A 15,433-nucleotide genomic window follows, 5' to 3' on the forward strand; every position below is an offset into this window, starting at 1 on the left:
ATGATTAAGATGTGTACACGCATGCATTCAAGGTGTAAGGAAAATGTTATTACTTTTTACTTGGTAGTTACACTGTGACAGTAATCACATTTAAACTAAACAAAAGTTTTTCAAAACCATATGGGAACCAAAATGAATGCAAAAAGAACATTTCTAAAAAAAAAGGTGTTGTAAACTTTTTCAAAAAGATTTTTCCTTTTCTTTATCCTGGACACATTTATTTGTAACTGACCCAATTCTGGTCAACACATGTTGTGCGTAAAGACAGTATCTTGATCTTACAACATGATTTAACTTAAATTGATTTCATGAGGTAAAATTGTTTTGACAGACCGAACAAGCCTGATGCTTATTTGTCCAACACATACTCTGTACACAGCATGGGCAGTGAAACAGTGATGTAATATTTGAACATTCAGGAACAGCAAATTGAGGATCATTAAACAGTACAAATGTACTGCTGTATAAACAAGAAAGCTTGTGTTTTTACTTCAGAACAGATCGTGTATTCTGTGCAGATGTATAACGGTTTTAAGCCTCGTAATGTTGCCTAATACTTGGCGTAGGTCTTTAGCTAACTTAGGGAAAAGGTGCTATTTGCTCCCCTGCAGTTTGCAGAGGAAAGATTGAGGGCCAAAGTAAACCTCGCCTGGCCAACACTTTTAGTACTTGTTTTTCTCTCACCACAAATGAGGTCTTTGCACTTGGGTTGGTTTTTCTCTGAACCGTCGCTTAAGCAATCAGTCCCGCTCCTGAGGGAACTATTTGGTGTTTTACCTTAGGGTTCTGTCACCTTCTCATCTGGTTCATTCTCCTGTTCAGACGTTTGGATCTCATTCCACAAAGTGGATGAGGGTGATACTTCTCACAAGAGACGCCCTCATGAACCTTGGACTACAGAAGATATCGCTCAAGACAGATGGGAACATCTGGGAACTGTCGTTTCTTCTCAACTCTGGATTCTCTCCAACTCCTGTGGCCCGTTTTCCCATGTTCCAAGATTTGGGGATTGGGGAACGGCTCACTCCATTACACACGACGGCTACACTCCCTCGCTAACAGATGCTGCGCAGCTGATGGGCGGCATCTGATCCTGTCATCCAGTGCAACGGTCGACTCTTCCTCTACACCATCTGAAAGTCATTATAACACCATTAACAAACGTGCTTCTCCCAGTGTGACCAGTGAAAGGAGTGATAAACGGGGTCATACCTCAATGTTACAGTTAACATGTTGACGTACGGCACCATGATCTGAGAGGCTCTCACGCTCTCTGTGGGTTTCGAGGGTGAGATCCTTGTCATTATCTCTCAACGCCGCTCACTGATTTAGAAGGCGGCGTAATACCAGGGTGATCAAACAAACTCCAGTGATGTGTGGAGGTTAATGCTAGTGAGTTTACATGGCCACCCGCAGATTCCTTGATCTCACACACAATGTGACGCATCAAGTCATGGCGTTTTGGCTCACTAACCCTATATACGCAAGTGGTAATGAACATCCAGCCGGTTGTTATCGCAAACTATGAGGACGCAATGCGGAGGGGTCTTGTATCACCCAGAAGAGGTTTATTTTGCGATGTACGTTATCTCGCTTATTGCGTGGCCGCTTGTCACATAAGTAGATATTTAGACACAAAATATTGATTTGAGTTGAAATATTTGATTAGCTCATTTAAAGCAAAGCTTTCATGAAGAAAAGCAGTCTAGTAAGAAGCCTAGATGAGCAGACAAGTTCAAACAAGACAAACATGTTAGGGGATAATGTACAGTCGTATCACTTATCACACAGCTTTTCACCATATTAATAATAACGGGAACATGAAAAATTGATTTGAGAAGACATCTTACCTGTTTATTATCTTATAATCCATTACAGTGTACAAATAACCATTCTAGCAAAGAGATGTCCACAATATAACCTTAGGTGTAATATTAATACCGAAGTCCTCTAGTTTCATTTTACAGTAAATACAGTTGATAACTGAGACTCAAAATGGCATGAGCTGCATTTGATTTAAACGAGAGAGTGTGATATGAGAGACACAAATGAAGCGCCGACCTCAAATACCCAGTTGAGCACTCATTATTCAGCATTGCTATTGACGACGATCATTATAAGGGAATATCTGACCTTCGGTATGTTGCGACTGACCAATCAGAATCAAGCATTATAGAGAGCTGTGTTATACATTTAAAACGCCTTATCATAGGGTTTTTGTAAAAAAAAAAAAAAAATGCAAGTATATAATGGGTTATAAGAGTACAGCTTTCTCAAAATAAGCCTGCATGCACAGTAAACTTGGTGCACAATCACAAGTTTAATTCTAACAGCATTCTAGAACAGCGTTTTAAAGGGGTGTTTACACACCGTTTTCAACTAAAAAGGAAAAAACTTGACACATTTTAGCAGTTTATTTACAAGACGACGACATTTTGGGGGCCTGAAAACACAAACTTTTGAAAATGGGTTTTTCAATGGGTTTTTCAGAACAATACTGTTGTCGTCTCCGTGTAAACTACAAAGTCTATAATTTTGTGAAAACGGTGACGTCATGCATATTATGTGTTCAGTCTATAGCCATGTAGTGTTTCTTACAAAGTGACATCGCCAACTACTGGCCTGGCAGCAGAATACAGCGTTTTTTAATCGTTTTCGCGGATCCGTGTGAACGAGGATCGTTGTGACAATGTTGTCGTCTGTACGCAAAACTTTCAAAAACGCAACTGTTTTTAGTATCATTGTCCTGTAAACTTACCCTAAGCCTCTCTGCATAAAGAATGAAAAATGTATAACTGGTCACATATTGCATGCATTGCCATTTTAATATCCGTTTACCTTAAAGAACTTGCTTATTCATTTATGCATGTTCAGTGAATTAAATATCCTCATAAATTGTGACCTATATATTTTGGTAACGTCAAGAGCAAATGTTAAGAATGTGATAGTCCTCCATTTTGCCGAAGGCGTTGTGCTCCCGAACCAACCAGTCTTCCCTCTTGTTGTGAAACCAAACAAATTTGTCTTGTGTCTCCGACTTGAAAAACGTCTCCTCTGTTCTTTCAGTTTCCCCAGATAAAGCGCCTCACATTTGTTGTTTTGGTTGCTAATAAAGTAAAGCCTGTAAATAGCGGACACATGTGGACACAGATTGATATTCAGTGATCCGTTTGCTATGGGCCCTGAAGGCCCCAGTCATTCAGCGGATGAAAACAGCCCCTGTGTTGGCCTATTGAGTTTGTTTGCTAACAGTCCAGGCTTTGTGAGCGGAAACAGCTCAGGGAATGTGCTTCGCTGCACTAGGACTCCGAAGACAGCATGGCATTTTAGTAGACTCGCAGGTGTCTTTATAATTCCCCTTCATATATAGAAGATCTATGGCTGCATTGCAGCTGTTCGGCTGTTTCACTCTCCGAGAGATGTTGCTCACAGCGAGCTTGTGTTTTTACAGTGAGAATCAGGATCATTCAATCTCAGCCGCAAGAGTGAAAACAAAGAACTAGAGTAAAAACAGAGTAAAAGACAGATTGAAGGTGGTTCATGTCTGTTAGTTCTTTGGGAGATAATTAAAGAAAGACAAACAAGCAATAAGATGAATAAAATGGCATTTTGCAGCAGTCATATTTTTATCATAAAAATGTAATTTTTTTTTCTTTTCCTCAAAATTGCTTATCTTGGCCATCAAATGGAGCACATAAAGTTTTACGGTTTCTCTTCAGCAAATCATTAAACCTGCAAATTCCACCGCATCAGTTTAACAGTCTGTGAAATCGAGGATGTTTACAGCCGAGCAAGGACATTCCAGCAATGAAACTACAGGACATCATCTTTACTAGAAAGGATGAGACCCACAATTTTTATTTTTTTTATTTTTATTGTTGCCATTCTCACTTTACATGTCGAATTTAGCTGAGGGAACTTGATTTTATTTTATTGGATTTGAAGTGTCATGAAAAGAAGAAAAATGTTAAGCCAGAGGTCATAACCAGAAGTACATGTGCCACAATTTTTACTATGTTTATATATTTAAATTTTGATAATAATAATAATAATAATAATAATAATAATTAGTATTATTACGGCATTATTAATAGTAATTAAAAATAATCAAATAATTCAAAATGATTAATACATACATGTAATGTATATTTAAAATAAATTTAAAACACTTATCAGAATAATTCGAATTTATTACAATTTAAAAGTACTGTTTTCTATTTGAATATATTTTAAAATGTAATTTATTCCTGTGATGCAAAGCTGAATTTTCAGCATCATTACTCCAGTCTTCAGTGTCACATGATCCTTTTGATCAAGTTAATTTGCCTTTGCGAAATTTTTTATTTTTAAATCTTACCCCACACTTTTTAATAAGTGTATCGTGATTTTTTTATTTTTATTTTTTATTTTTTAAAGGAAGCTAAAACAGTTTTAAACATTGATAATAATAAGAAATTACCTTAGAGTGATTTCTGAAGGATCATGTGACACTGAAGACTGCGTAATGATCCTAAAAAAAAAATCAGCTTTGATCACAGGAATAAATTACATTTAAAAATATATTACAACGGAAACCAGTTCATTTAAATTGTAATAATATTTCACAGTAATACTGTTTTTACTTTATTTTTTATCAAATAAATGCAGCTTTGGTGAGATTAAGAGACTGCTATGTGTGTGTGTGTGTGTGTGTGTGTGTGTGTGTGTGTGTGTGTGTGTGTGTGTGTGTGTGTGTGTGTGTGTGTGTGTGTGTGTGTGTGTGTGTGTGTGTGTGTGTGTGTGTGTGTGTGTGTATGTATATATATATCTCTCCATATATATATCTCCATATATATAGATATAGATAGATATATATATATATAGATATAGATATATAGATATATAGATATATAGAGATATAGAGATATAGAGATATAGATATAGATATAGATATAGATATAGATATATATGGATATGGATGTGTGTACAACCCAATAAAAAGATTATATAAACAAATAATTGTACAGTTGCCTACAGAACTAGTGTTACACTTTTCAAGTAAATCAACCTGTATATTATATTGGAATGGAATAAATTATTTTAACATAACAAATAGTAAGATGGGATTCTTGGGTGATTTCGTGTTGTCTTTAAAATGTCGTGCCGATTTTACACCCATCTGCACATTAATCAGTGTTACAATGTTATCAATGCTTGTTTGTTATATTTAGATCACAGTTCCCTGAGGCTGACAGAGATGTTGTGTGTTGAGATTGTCCACAGTGCTCTTTTGATGAGGAATCCTCCAGGCTCTGCATCTCACCTCAGGGCTGATCTGAAAGATCAGGCTGAGAGTTATGAGCATAGATTCATGTGATGCAGACACACATGCGCGCACATATTCATCATGCCTGCGCGCGCGGGGCTAAGAATAGCTTCTAGATGTATGGGAGGCTGCGCAGCCGAGCTTAAGATGAGAGACACGTGAGACCCTCCCCCATCAGCACCATCACATCAGTGTCCACTCACTCGAGTGAACAGGACAGTCTGACACACTAGATCAGGGATGGGCAACTTCGGTCCTGGAGGGCCACTGTCCTACAGTTTAGCTCCAACCCTGAAAAAATCACCTGCCTGTAATTTTCTAGTAATCCCAAGGACCTTGATTAGCTTGTTCAGGTGTGTTTGATTAGGGTTGAAGCTAAACTCTGTTGGACAGTGGCCCTCCAGGACCGAAGTTGCCCATCCCTGCACTAGATAGTGCTTAAGTGAACAGACACATGCATGCAAACATGTAGTCTAGGCATCCATCTATCCCTCATCTCAGATAAGTTAGTGTGTCTGTGATCTAGTGGATTCGACATTAAAAATAGATAAGGATTCAGGACACGCACGCCTGTCACAATCAGGAGTTTTCTGCTGAAGATGAACTGTCAGACAATTGCGATTAATGATTTCATCGGGGGGTTTTTTGTGTCACTTACAGTGAAAGCGTAATGCATTATTTTTTATGTTTTATTTTGTAACTTGAAATCGTATATATTATAAAAAAGGCTCATATTATTTAAAAAATATTCTATGGTGAAGTAAATACTTCATAAAAAACAAATGTAATTTCTACCTGAATAAGTTATTTCAGGCGAAGAATTTAAAAAACAAAGTACATTCAGCATTAACACTCAATTTAAGCTTGTAGAAATTAGTGTAAATATCAACATTATAAAATTAAGTAAAACCTACTCAACTTTCTGATACTGGTGTTCCCATCATACACTGGGGCATGCATAATTAATAAGGATGCATTTTCACAGTTTCCCAGCTGTATTTACACTGTTTTATCGTTGCTTTTGTTGTTAGGTTTAGTAACCTGCTGTTTTGTGACATCTGGATTATTTGTGACATAATTTTCTAGTCAAAATGATCCAATCATACTCAAAAATGACCCAACAAATGTTACTGTTATTGTGTACCAAGTATTGAGGTCTCTGTGTTTGGCTGGCTATTATTTCTATAATGTAGATATGTTGTCTACACAATATCTACTGTATTACAGTCATGGTCAAAATTGATGGCACCCCTGATAAATATGATAAAAAATGGCTGTAAAAAATAAATCTGCATTGTTTATCCTTTTGATCTTTCATTCAAAAATTTAACCTTTCATTTAAGTGGATGGATGGAAATTGTGGGGTAAATCACAATATGAAATAAATGTTTTTCTCCAAAACACGCTGGCCATAATTGTTGGCACCCCTAGAATTTTTTATGAGAAAAATATCTCTGAAGTATATATTCCCATTAATATTTACCTTTTTTAGCACACCAGGGTGACTAGGAACATGGAATTCTCCAGCTATGACTTCTTGTTTCACAGGAGTTTAAATATGAGGAAACACAAAAGCCAAATTCCCTTAATCATCCATCACAATGAGTAAAACCAAAGAATATAGTTCTGATGTGCAGCAAAAGATTGTTGAGCTTCACAAAATAGAAAGTGGCTGTAAGAAAATATCTAAAGAATTGAAAATCCCCATTTTGACCATCAGGGCAATAATTAAGAAGTTATAATCAACTAAAGATGTTACGAATCTGCCAGGAAGAGGATGTGTCTACTGTATATTGTCTTAATGGATGGTGAGGAGGAAAGTTTGAGTGGCCAAAGACTCTCCAAGGATCACAGATGGAGAATTGCAGAAATTAGTTGAGTCTTGGGGGTCAGAAAGCCTAAAAAAAAAATTATCAAACAACCCTTACATCACCACATGTTGTTTGGGAGGGCTTCAAGAAAAATGCTCCTCGCTCTTCCAAAAATAAACTCCAGCATATTCAGTTGTCAGACATGACTGGATCTTCAAAAGGGGCCGGATTCTGTGGTCAGATGAAATGAAAAAAAAGGGCTTTTTGGCAGCAAACCCACCAGATGTGTTTGGTGCAAACAGGGATGAAGAGTCCCCCATGCCTACGGTTAAATATACTGCTGGATCTTATATGTTGTGGGCCTATTTTTTTGCTGGAGGTCCTGGACTTCTTGTTCAGATACATGGTATTATGGATTCTAGCAAATACCAACAGATAAAAAATCAAAACCTGACAGCCTCTGCTAGAAATCTTATAATGGGCCGTGGTTGGATCTTCCATCAGGACAACGATCCAAAACAAACATCAAAATCAACACAAACATGGGTAACTGAGCACAAAATGAAGCTTCTGCCATGACCGTCACAGTTCCCTGACCTGAACCCTTTAGAAAATGAGTGGGCTGAACTGAAGAGAAGCACCAACATGGATCTGGGAATCTGAAGGATCTGGAGAGATTCTGTATGGAGGAATGGTCTCTGATCTCTTGTCTGGTGTTCTCCAAACTCATCAGGCATTATAGGAGAAGACTCAGAGCTGTTATCTTGGCAAAAGGAGGTTGCAGAAAGTATTTAATAACAGGGGGCCAATAATTATGGCCAGCGTGTTTTGGAGAAAAACATTTATTTTATAATGTGATTTACCCCCCACTTTCAATTCTTTTACTTCAGTGAAAGGTTAGATTTTTGTGAATTTTTGGAATGAAAGATCAAAAGGATAAACAATGCAGATTTATTTTTTACAGCCATTTTTTATCATATTTATCAGGGGTGCCATCAATTTTGACCATGACTGTAGATGTTTTAAGCATACACTTTAAAGGCGTTGTTTAATTAAGTGTTATATTGTTTGAGTGAAATGTATTTGCAAAGTAAACTTCAAATAAGTAGAAATTACTCAAACAAATGTATTACTTATTTTATTTGTTAAATTTACTTAACTTAGTTAAGTAGATTTTACTTAATTCAATATGTGAAATTTACTTTAAAAAATCTGCATTCAAAAACTTGCAAAAGAAAAATTAAATACGTTTTACTTAGTTTTTTTCAGTGAACTTCAGTGATCATTATTCATTAACAATCAATGTTATATAATGAATTATTTAAATATAATATAAAGTAATATAATATAAAATAAAATATAATAATGTAGTCTGATTAAACCCACAAGCTTTAAGGAAGACACAATATTGGATTTGATGGCATTTCTTTGAATGCTTAAATTTATTTTATTTGAATGGCAAAATGTGATTAAAATTTAAACTGCACAATTATTGCGATTATATCTCAAATAATTGCAATTATAAAAAATAACCACAATCAGATGATTAATCAATAATCGAGACAGGCCTATACACACCCTGTATTATACCCATCTCTGTTTCCAAGTTACAGTGTACTTACATTATTTGAAGGATGTTGTAAATTAAATCAGTGTCATTTACAATATTATCACATTTTTGTTTAACCTTGACTACCTCCACTTATCATCAGTATAGTTCAAATTGGACATTTGGACAGTCTTGCAATTTGCTTGTGGGTGTGACGTCATACAATACATGTGACTCTTTAATTAAATAAAGACACCTCACCCTTACTGTCTGTTAACACACATTTATTTCAATGGTTGATGCTAGCCACAGCTTTTTACAGTCAGTACCTAAACTCGCTGGAAAAGCCCACATACTGGGGAACCTGAAGGACCAGCAGCTGTTTGTAGATGCTCAGGATCCTCCTAACAATAGATCCCGGGAATGTGGCATCCTCGCAGTTCATCACAGTTGACATGCCGTCCAGTCATCATGAGTCTGGTTACAAGTTAAGGCTGAACAACAAAGCGTGACCTCTCTCGCCCCTAGCATGAAATAATGATGTTCTAGCATTACAAATGCACATTGGGATTGTTTTGATAAGTTATTGCTCAATCGTGTAGCAGTGATGAGTCCAAGAGATGCTCTCAGTGAAGGTCCACACCTTCTGGAAGAGCTGTTTTGGACTGGAGTTTGGCTCTGTTGTCCCGATCTCTCCCTCTCCCCTGAGAGAAACCACAGATGGAGTAGATCGAGTCCATCAACACCCCAAAGCTTCACGGTCCTAGCTTGTCTGGGTCGACATTTCATTCAGTAATGTTAGTCAGTTTTCATTTATATGCTGTTTAATGTTTGATGATCGGATTATTTTACATGTGCGTAAGCAATGCTTCTGTCGCTTGTTTCTGCTTCTTCTCCTGTGTTTTGATCCGGAGATTCAGTATTCTTTCAGAAGATGTGTAATAGCGCCTCCTACTGTATAACAGTGAAAACATGGATTGCAAGAAAATTCTGAAAATGGTGGGGAAGCGTTAAAGCTACACTGTGTAGGATTTTCTCCCATCTAGCGGTGAAATTATGACTACCAACTGAATATTACTTTCTAGCCCCTCCCATTCCGAGGGCGTTTTAACTCCTACGGTGGCCGTATTATTTCAAATCTGCCGGCAGTCGCGAGTAATCTCCCCCTCGCATTCGTCACGGTGCCACTGAGTGTAAAAATGCGAAAGGCGAAGCTTGAATTTCCAGGTATGTCCCTCTTTGGCTAATGTATTTTCAAGATGGAGGCGCAACATGGCTGCCGCCATTCGAGCGACTCGCTCATATGTATTCTAAATGGCAGATTCTACGCTTACGAGAATACTTGATTAGTTGGTAGAAGTAATTACACATTAAATGAGCACATATCATTTTGAAAGAACAAAGTGTTTTTTTGCTAAGAATCAACTTAAAAAAATACACAGTGTAGCTTTAATGAAAAATGTCATGTCGTAAACAAGAAGTAAAAAGTAATGATCATTTCCTTAAACCTTGAATACATGTGAATCTTAATAAAAAATTTATTTTTTTTATTTTACATCAGTATCATTGTTTTTCGTAATTCGCACCAAATGTCACGTGTTGTATTGGTATAAAGCTGGAACACAAGCAGAAAATGTACAAGAGCAAACGAGGACCTAATGAGTTAGTTAATTAGACAACAGGTTAACAGAATACAGCAGTCAGACATACTGGAGGAACTGGGTCAACTGACAGGAACACTGAAAACACAATGAAACCAAAAACCGAACATAACTCTGACAACATGACGTTTTACAACATGAACTAAATCTTAAGTGACTTATTGACCTTGACACCAGGGTTATTATAGTTCAGTAAAACCATAAAAAACGTATTTTATTTCAGCTAGTTGCCAAGGGAACATTTATCATGTTCATTGAGTTTAACTTGATGTACTAAAATAACTGAAATAAAAATGTATAAAAACTTCCAAAAAAACTAATTTCTATTTTAATTTTAATGTTTTGTTGTTTTTTTATCATTATTTGTTGTAATACTTATTTTTGAGTTATATTTTGAATTAGTTTTTTTTTTTTTTTTCTGTTTTTATTTTAATTTTAAAGTTTTTGCTGTATAATCTTTATTTTATTTTCTATTATTTTTTGTCTTTATAGTTAATATATAGTTAATAGTTAAACTTAATATATTGATTCATTTTGTTTCAGTTTTTAGTTTAGTTATTTAATTTTATAAATTTTTATTTAATTAATGTATTTTATTTGTTACATTAAAGAAAGAAAAAAGAAAATAGATCCTGCTCCTGTCATTGACCCCAATTCTCTCCTCAGTAAAAACAAAACATTTGCATTGTGTCACAGTTGTCAGTTTGTTCCAGGACTGGTCTCAGCCAGTTACAGCTGACCTTTCCTGTTTAAAGTGTTTAAAATAACTGAAAACTGGTCAACAGTCCGTCCCAGAAGGCTAATGACTGCATCAGAGATGACAGAGCTGTTTAAATGGGTGTGTGTGTGTGTGTGTGGTATTGATTGCTCATAACTCCATAACAATATGTCTTGTTAGGACCCACACAAGCAGAGCAGAAGTCCCCCCCGCGACCTCTGTGCCCCACTTAGCGGTTGCCATGACAACTGACCTTTATGTCTCTGGTCGTTCATTTTTTAAGTGTTTGTTCAGCGTGTGGGTGTGTTTTGGTCTAATGGTTGTGTGGTCCCTGGAGGCCGGGCTGCATTAGGGACAGAAACTCTCCTGTGGCCAGAGATGGCATAAACGGTTAGAGGCTGGCATCACGTTTTACAAGGAGTACAATGTGACAGTATCTTCCAAAGCAGAAGATAATCAAATTACCCAGAAGAGGCATATCCACACATATGGGTGTATTTGTTTAGTTTTTTTTCAGGCTGTTATATGTAATGAAGCAATAAGCCGTGACATACCATGCTTTACTATGATTTTTATGGTAGAAAGTGGTGTTAAAGGAACACGCCGACTTTTTGGGACTTTAGCTTATTCAACGTATCCCCCAGAGTTAGATAAGTCCATACATACCCTTCTCATCTCCGTGCGTGCCTTAACTCTGTCTGACGCATCCACCGCTAGCCTAGCTTAGCACAAACACTGGAGGTAAATGGCTCCAGCTAGCAATACTGCTCCCAATAAGTGACAAAATAACGTCAACATTTTCCTATTTACATGTTGTGATTTGTATAGTCACAGCGTGTACAAATAACAAGGTCACATGAGACACAGCCATCTTCTAACCGTACACATACTGGGAACTATATTCTCAGAAGGCGAAGCACTGCTACTTGGGCGGAGTGATTTACTCGCAGCACCTGAGAAGCCCCGTGGTGAGGAGCAGAGAGTTCGCTCAGAGTTGGAGTAAATCACTCCGCCCAAGTAGCAGTGCTTCGCCTTCTGAGAATATAGTTCCCAGTATGTGTACGGTTAGAAGATGGCTGTGTCTCATGTGACCTTGTTATTTGTACAAGCTGTGACTATACAAATCACAACATGTAAATAGGAAATTGTTGGCATTATTTTGTCACTTATTGGGTGCAGTATGCTAGCTGTAGCCATTTACATCCAGTCTTTGTGCTAAGCTAGGCTAGCGGTGGGTGCGTCAGACAGAGTTACGGCACGCACGGAGATGAGAAGGGTATGTATGGACTTATCTAACTCTGGGGGATACGGTGAATAAGCTAAAGTCCCAAAAAGTCGGTGTGTTCCTTTAATGCAGCTGATGTGTCACAGATGTTCAAATTATTTACCATTTGCGTTTTGTTTTTTTCTACTCTCTGATTGGTGGAATTTTCCATTCAGCATCATGGATAATGTAGTTTTTGTTTTTTTACCACGAATTCTGCTGTTAAATACGATTATTTTAGAACTAAGTTAACTCACAGTAGGTCTGTCTTTAAAGGTTTGTGAGATTTTGACCTCCAGAACTCGACTGTCGTGCTTCATGTAGTCTCAGCATCAGCGTTTGATGCATAAGGCACACAACATTGGAAACACTTCAGGAGTTTTGAAGACGTCGTCTGGTTGGTTGAATTCCACAGGATTTCCTGGAGACGTGTGTGTTGCGTTCTTTAGCGGTCTGCCTGGAAACAAAGATGCTGTGATGCCAAACCCCCTCATGGAAAAAGAAAGCCATTATGTTTACAACTGTGACAATGAGCTAAACGCTGGATTTTCAAAAGCGCCGCCATTGTTGCAGTAAACTTGCACAACGTTCTTGAATGAATTATTTGTTAGATTACCGCCATTCTGTTATTGTAGGGACATCGCCTTTATATTTTCACGCCCCTAAACATGACGTGTAACAAAACGAACTGTGATTGGTTGCTTTACGTGTCACTCTGGGCGGTCCTTGGCCAATGAAAGCTGACCTTCTGAGAGCTGGCTACAGCAGAATAAGCTCGATCAAATCAAAATGTGTTGTTATGCAAAAGTAGAATAGTAAAGCAAAGTTTTGTTTATACTTCCTCAAAGATCCTACATTTTAAGATTAAAATATACTTTTTTATATAATTTGTTTGTGTTTTTCCTAATAAATGGGTGAAATTTATTACAAAAAAGTACCGTAGCGTTACAGTGCTGGTAATACCATGATGCTTTGATATATATACTGTACCATAGTTTAGAACGATTATCAGGTGGGATGTCACAGATATATGTGCAAGGCTTGCATGCAGAGCCACACATATGTTTCGTGCTTGGACTCCTCTCGGCCCTGCTTGAGTTGATAATGTGATAAATCTAAGTAACAGAGCATGCTGTGTGGGAGGAAGAGCCGTGGAGGGACTCGCATGAAAACCTCAACAGTGTTTCTTCAAATTTCCACCAACTGTGCTGAGCTGACTAAGAGCAATAGCTTTTAGCTGGAATCTAAACTGGATTAGGAAGGCTTTTAGCGAGCTTGAGATTAGATGTATGTCTTCATGCATTTATGAAATTAATGTTCATAAAGTTGTAACCTAATCACAGAGCATTCTCGCTGCAGAGAGAAAGAGTGTGAAGACGTGAATTGATAAGTCTTTCTATTGTCAGTCTGTATTGAGAACAAATAGGTGGATCACTGGATGTCACTGAAGTCAAAGGGGTAACAGCATAATAATGTGCAGTCAGACAGTTTATTTTGCTATTTATTGGGTGGCAAAAAGTAAAAACTGTCCTGATATCATGAGTAAAAAATATTTCTTAATGTATTTAATTAAAAAATATATATTTTAATACAATTTTTAAAAATATCATCATTTAATGTAACATTTTCGTTTATTTTTTTTTATTACATGGCAAGGTTAGTTCTAGTTCAGGTTGTAAAATGTCATGTGGTGTTACTCCTCAAAAACTGGACTTGTATTGTTATGCCAATATTGGAATAGTAAAGCAAAACTTACTGAAATGTAAATACATCAAAATAGTTATGTGGTATGAATATCCTATTGTTTTTTCACACGTTCCTCACAGATCCTAATTTTTAAGACTAAAATATACAAATTTATGTTTTTGAGTTTGACTTTTGACAGTGGTTAAGATAGATTTGGTCTCAAAAATGTTTCTGACAAAATAATAATTGCTGCAGTCTTTTTAAAAATGTTTAATTATACATTTTTTTTTTTTTAAAGGTTTAAATGAATGATTCAATGATTCACTCATAAATACTTCACTTGTCGCCACCTAGTGGCATAACAATGTAATTGATACAATCGTTATTTGAAGCGCCAAGTTACTTTTCAAAAGGGGATTTGCTCCATTTCGATCTACCGTAGACATCAGTGTTTATATCTAAACTATAAACTTTTATACCGGGTGGGTGTTTGAATCGAGATCGCGATCTTTTAACGATTAATCAAAACAATTAAACAAAACTACCTCAAACAATTTCTTCGAAAAAACAACAACTTTTCAATAAAGTATTTTTATGACATGCGTGCACGGTTAGTTCAGGTTGTAAAATGTCAGCGTGAGTCCCCAAAAACTGTTTGCTTGTCCTTTTGATATCACCAATCAGAAATGACTGTGATAAATCTATCATCTAATGAATAATGTGTTTTTCTTGTGTCTTTGCAGGGCGAATATCGATGAAGTTGAGACTGATGTTGTGGAAATAGAAGCCAAGCTAGATAAGGTATGAATAAAATCTATTTGATATTATTTCAGGTGTGAAGTTAAATGGAAGAACAAATATCAGATGATACATGGCATGAATCAATCCAAAGAATATATTCATCCTCTGTTAGTCTCAGGCATACGGTCATCCAGTTCAAAACTGCACATCGCCTCCATTGGTCTAAGGATAGATTGACTCAGATTCTGGTCATGACCGAAGATATTGAATTACTGGGGTTTGATCTTTGAGACTTTTTCTAAAATGTTTGATCAATGTGTTGCTCCAACAATACCAAATGCAATGGATTAATTAGTCAGGATATCATTTTTTGTTCACTTCTTGCCAGAAGGCTAATTTAGTATAAATGGAAAGACTCTTTCCCTCCAACATATGGACATTGTATTAAGGATGTCATGTATGATATACAGTTGGAAACAAAAACTGATATTCTATGAAAGGATCAGCTAGGAGATTTTTTACCATTTGGCAGCCTTTTTTAAGTTTTGTGGAGAACATGGTCGCTGAAGAACTGTACTGAATGTACGCTATGATTTAAAATATATATATATTTGTAACTTTTTTTACTGCATAGGCCTATTTATATGGGATTTCTTTAATATTAAATGTTTTTCTGTTTTGAAGGGTGTTTTTGTTGT

At 36.6% G+C, this 15,433-nt stretch overlaps 1 protein-coding gene across 4 annotated transcripts in view; it reads left to right on the top strand.

Moving 5' to 3' along the window:
• The window catches only part of acap3b (ArfGAP with coiled-coil, ankyrin repeat and PH domains 3b), an 87,050-nt gene that overhangs the window by 25,550 nt on the left and 46,067 nt on the right, over nt 1-15,433 (top strand). For all 4 annotated transcript variants that reach the window (XM_084100328.1, XM_084100327.1, XM_084100329.1 and 1 more), the window contains exon 2: nt 14,738-14,795. In XM_084100328.1, the coding sequence (XP_083956454.1) occupies nt 14,738-14,795 (58 nt within the window). The remainder of the gene's footprint in view (nt 1-14,737; nt 14,796-15,433) is intronic.

This window comes from Abramis brama, assembly GCF_963993115.1.
Source record: "Abramis brama genome assembly, chromosome: 23".
NCBI classification, from domain to species: Eukaryota; Metazoa; Chordata; class Actinopteri; order Cypriniformes; family Leuciscidae; genus Abramis; species Abramis brama.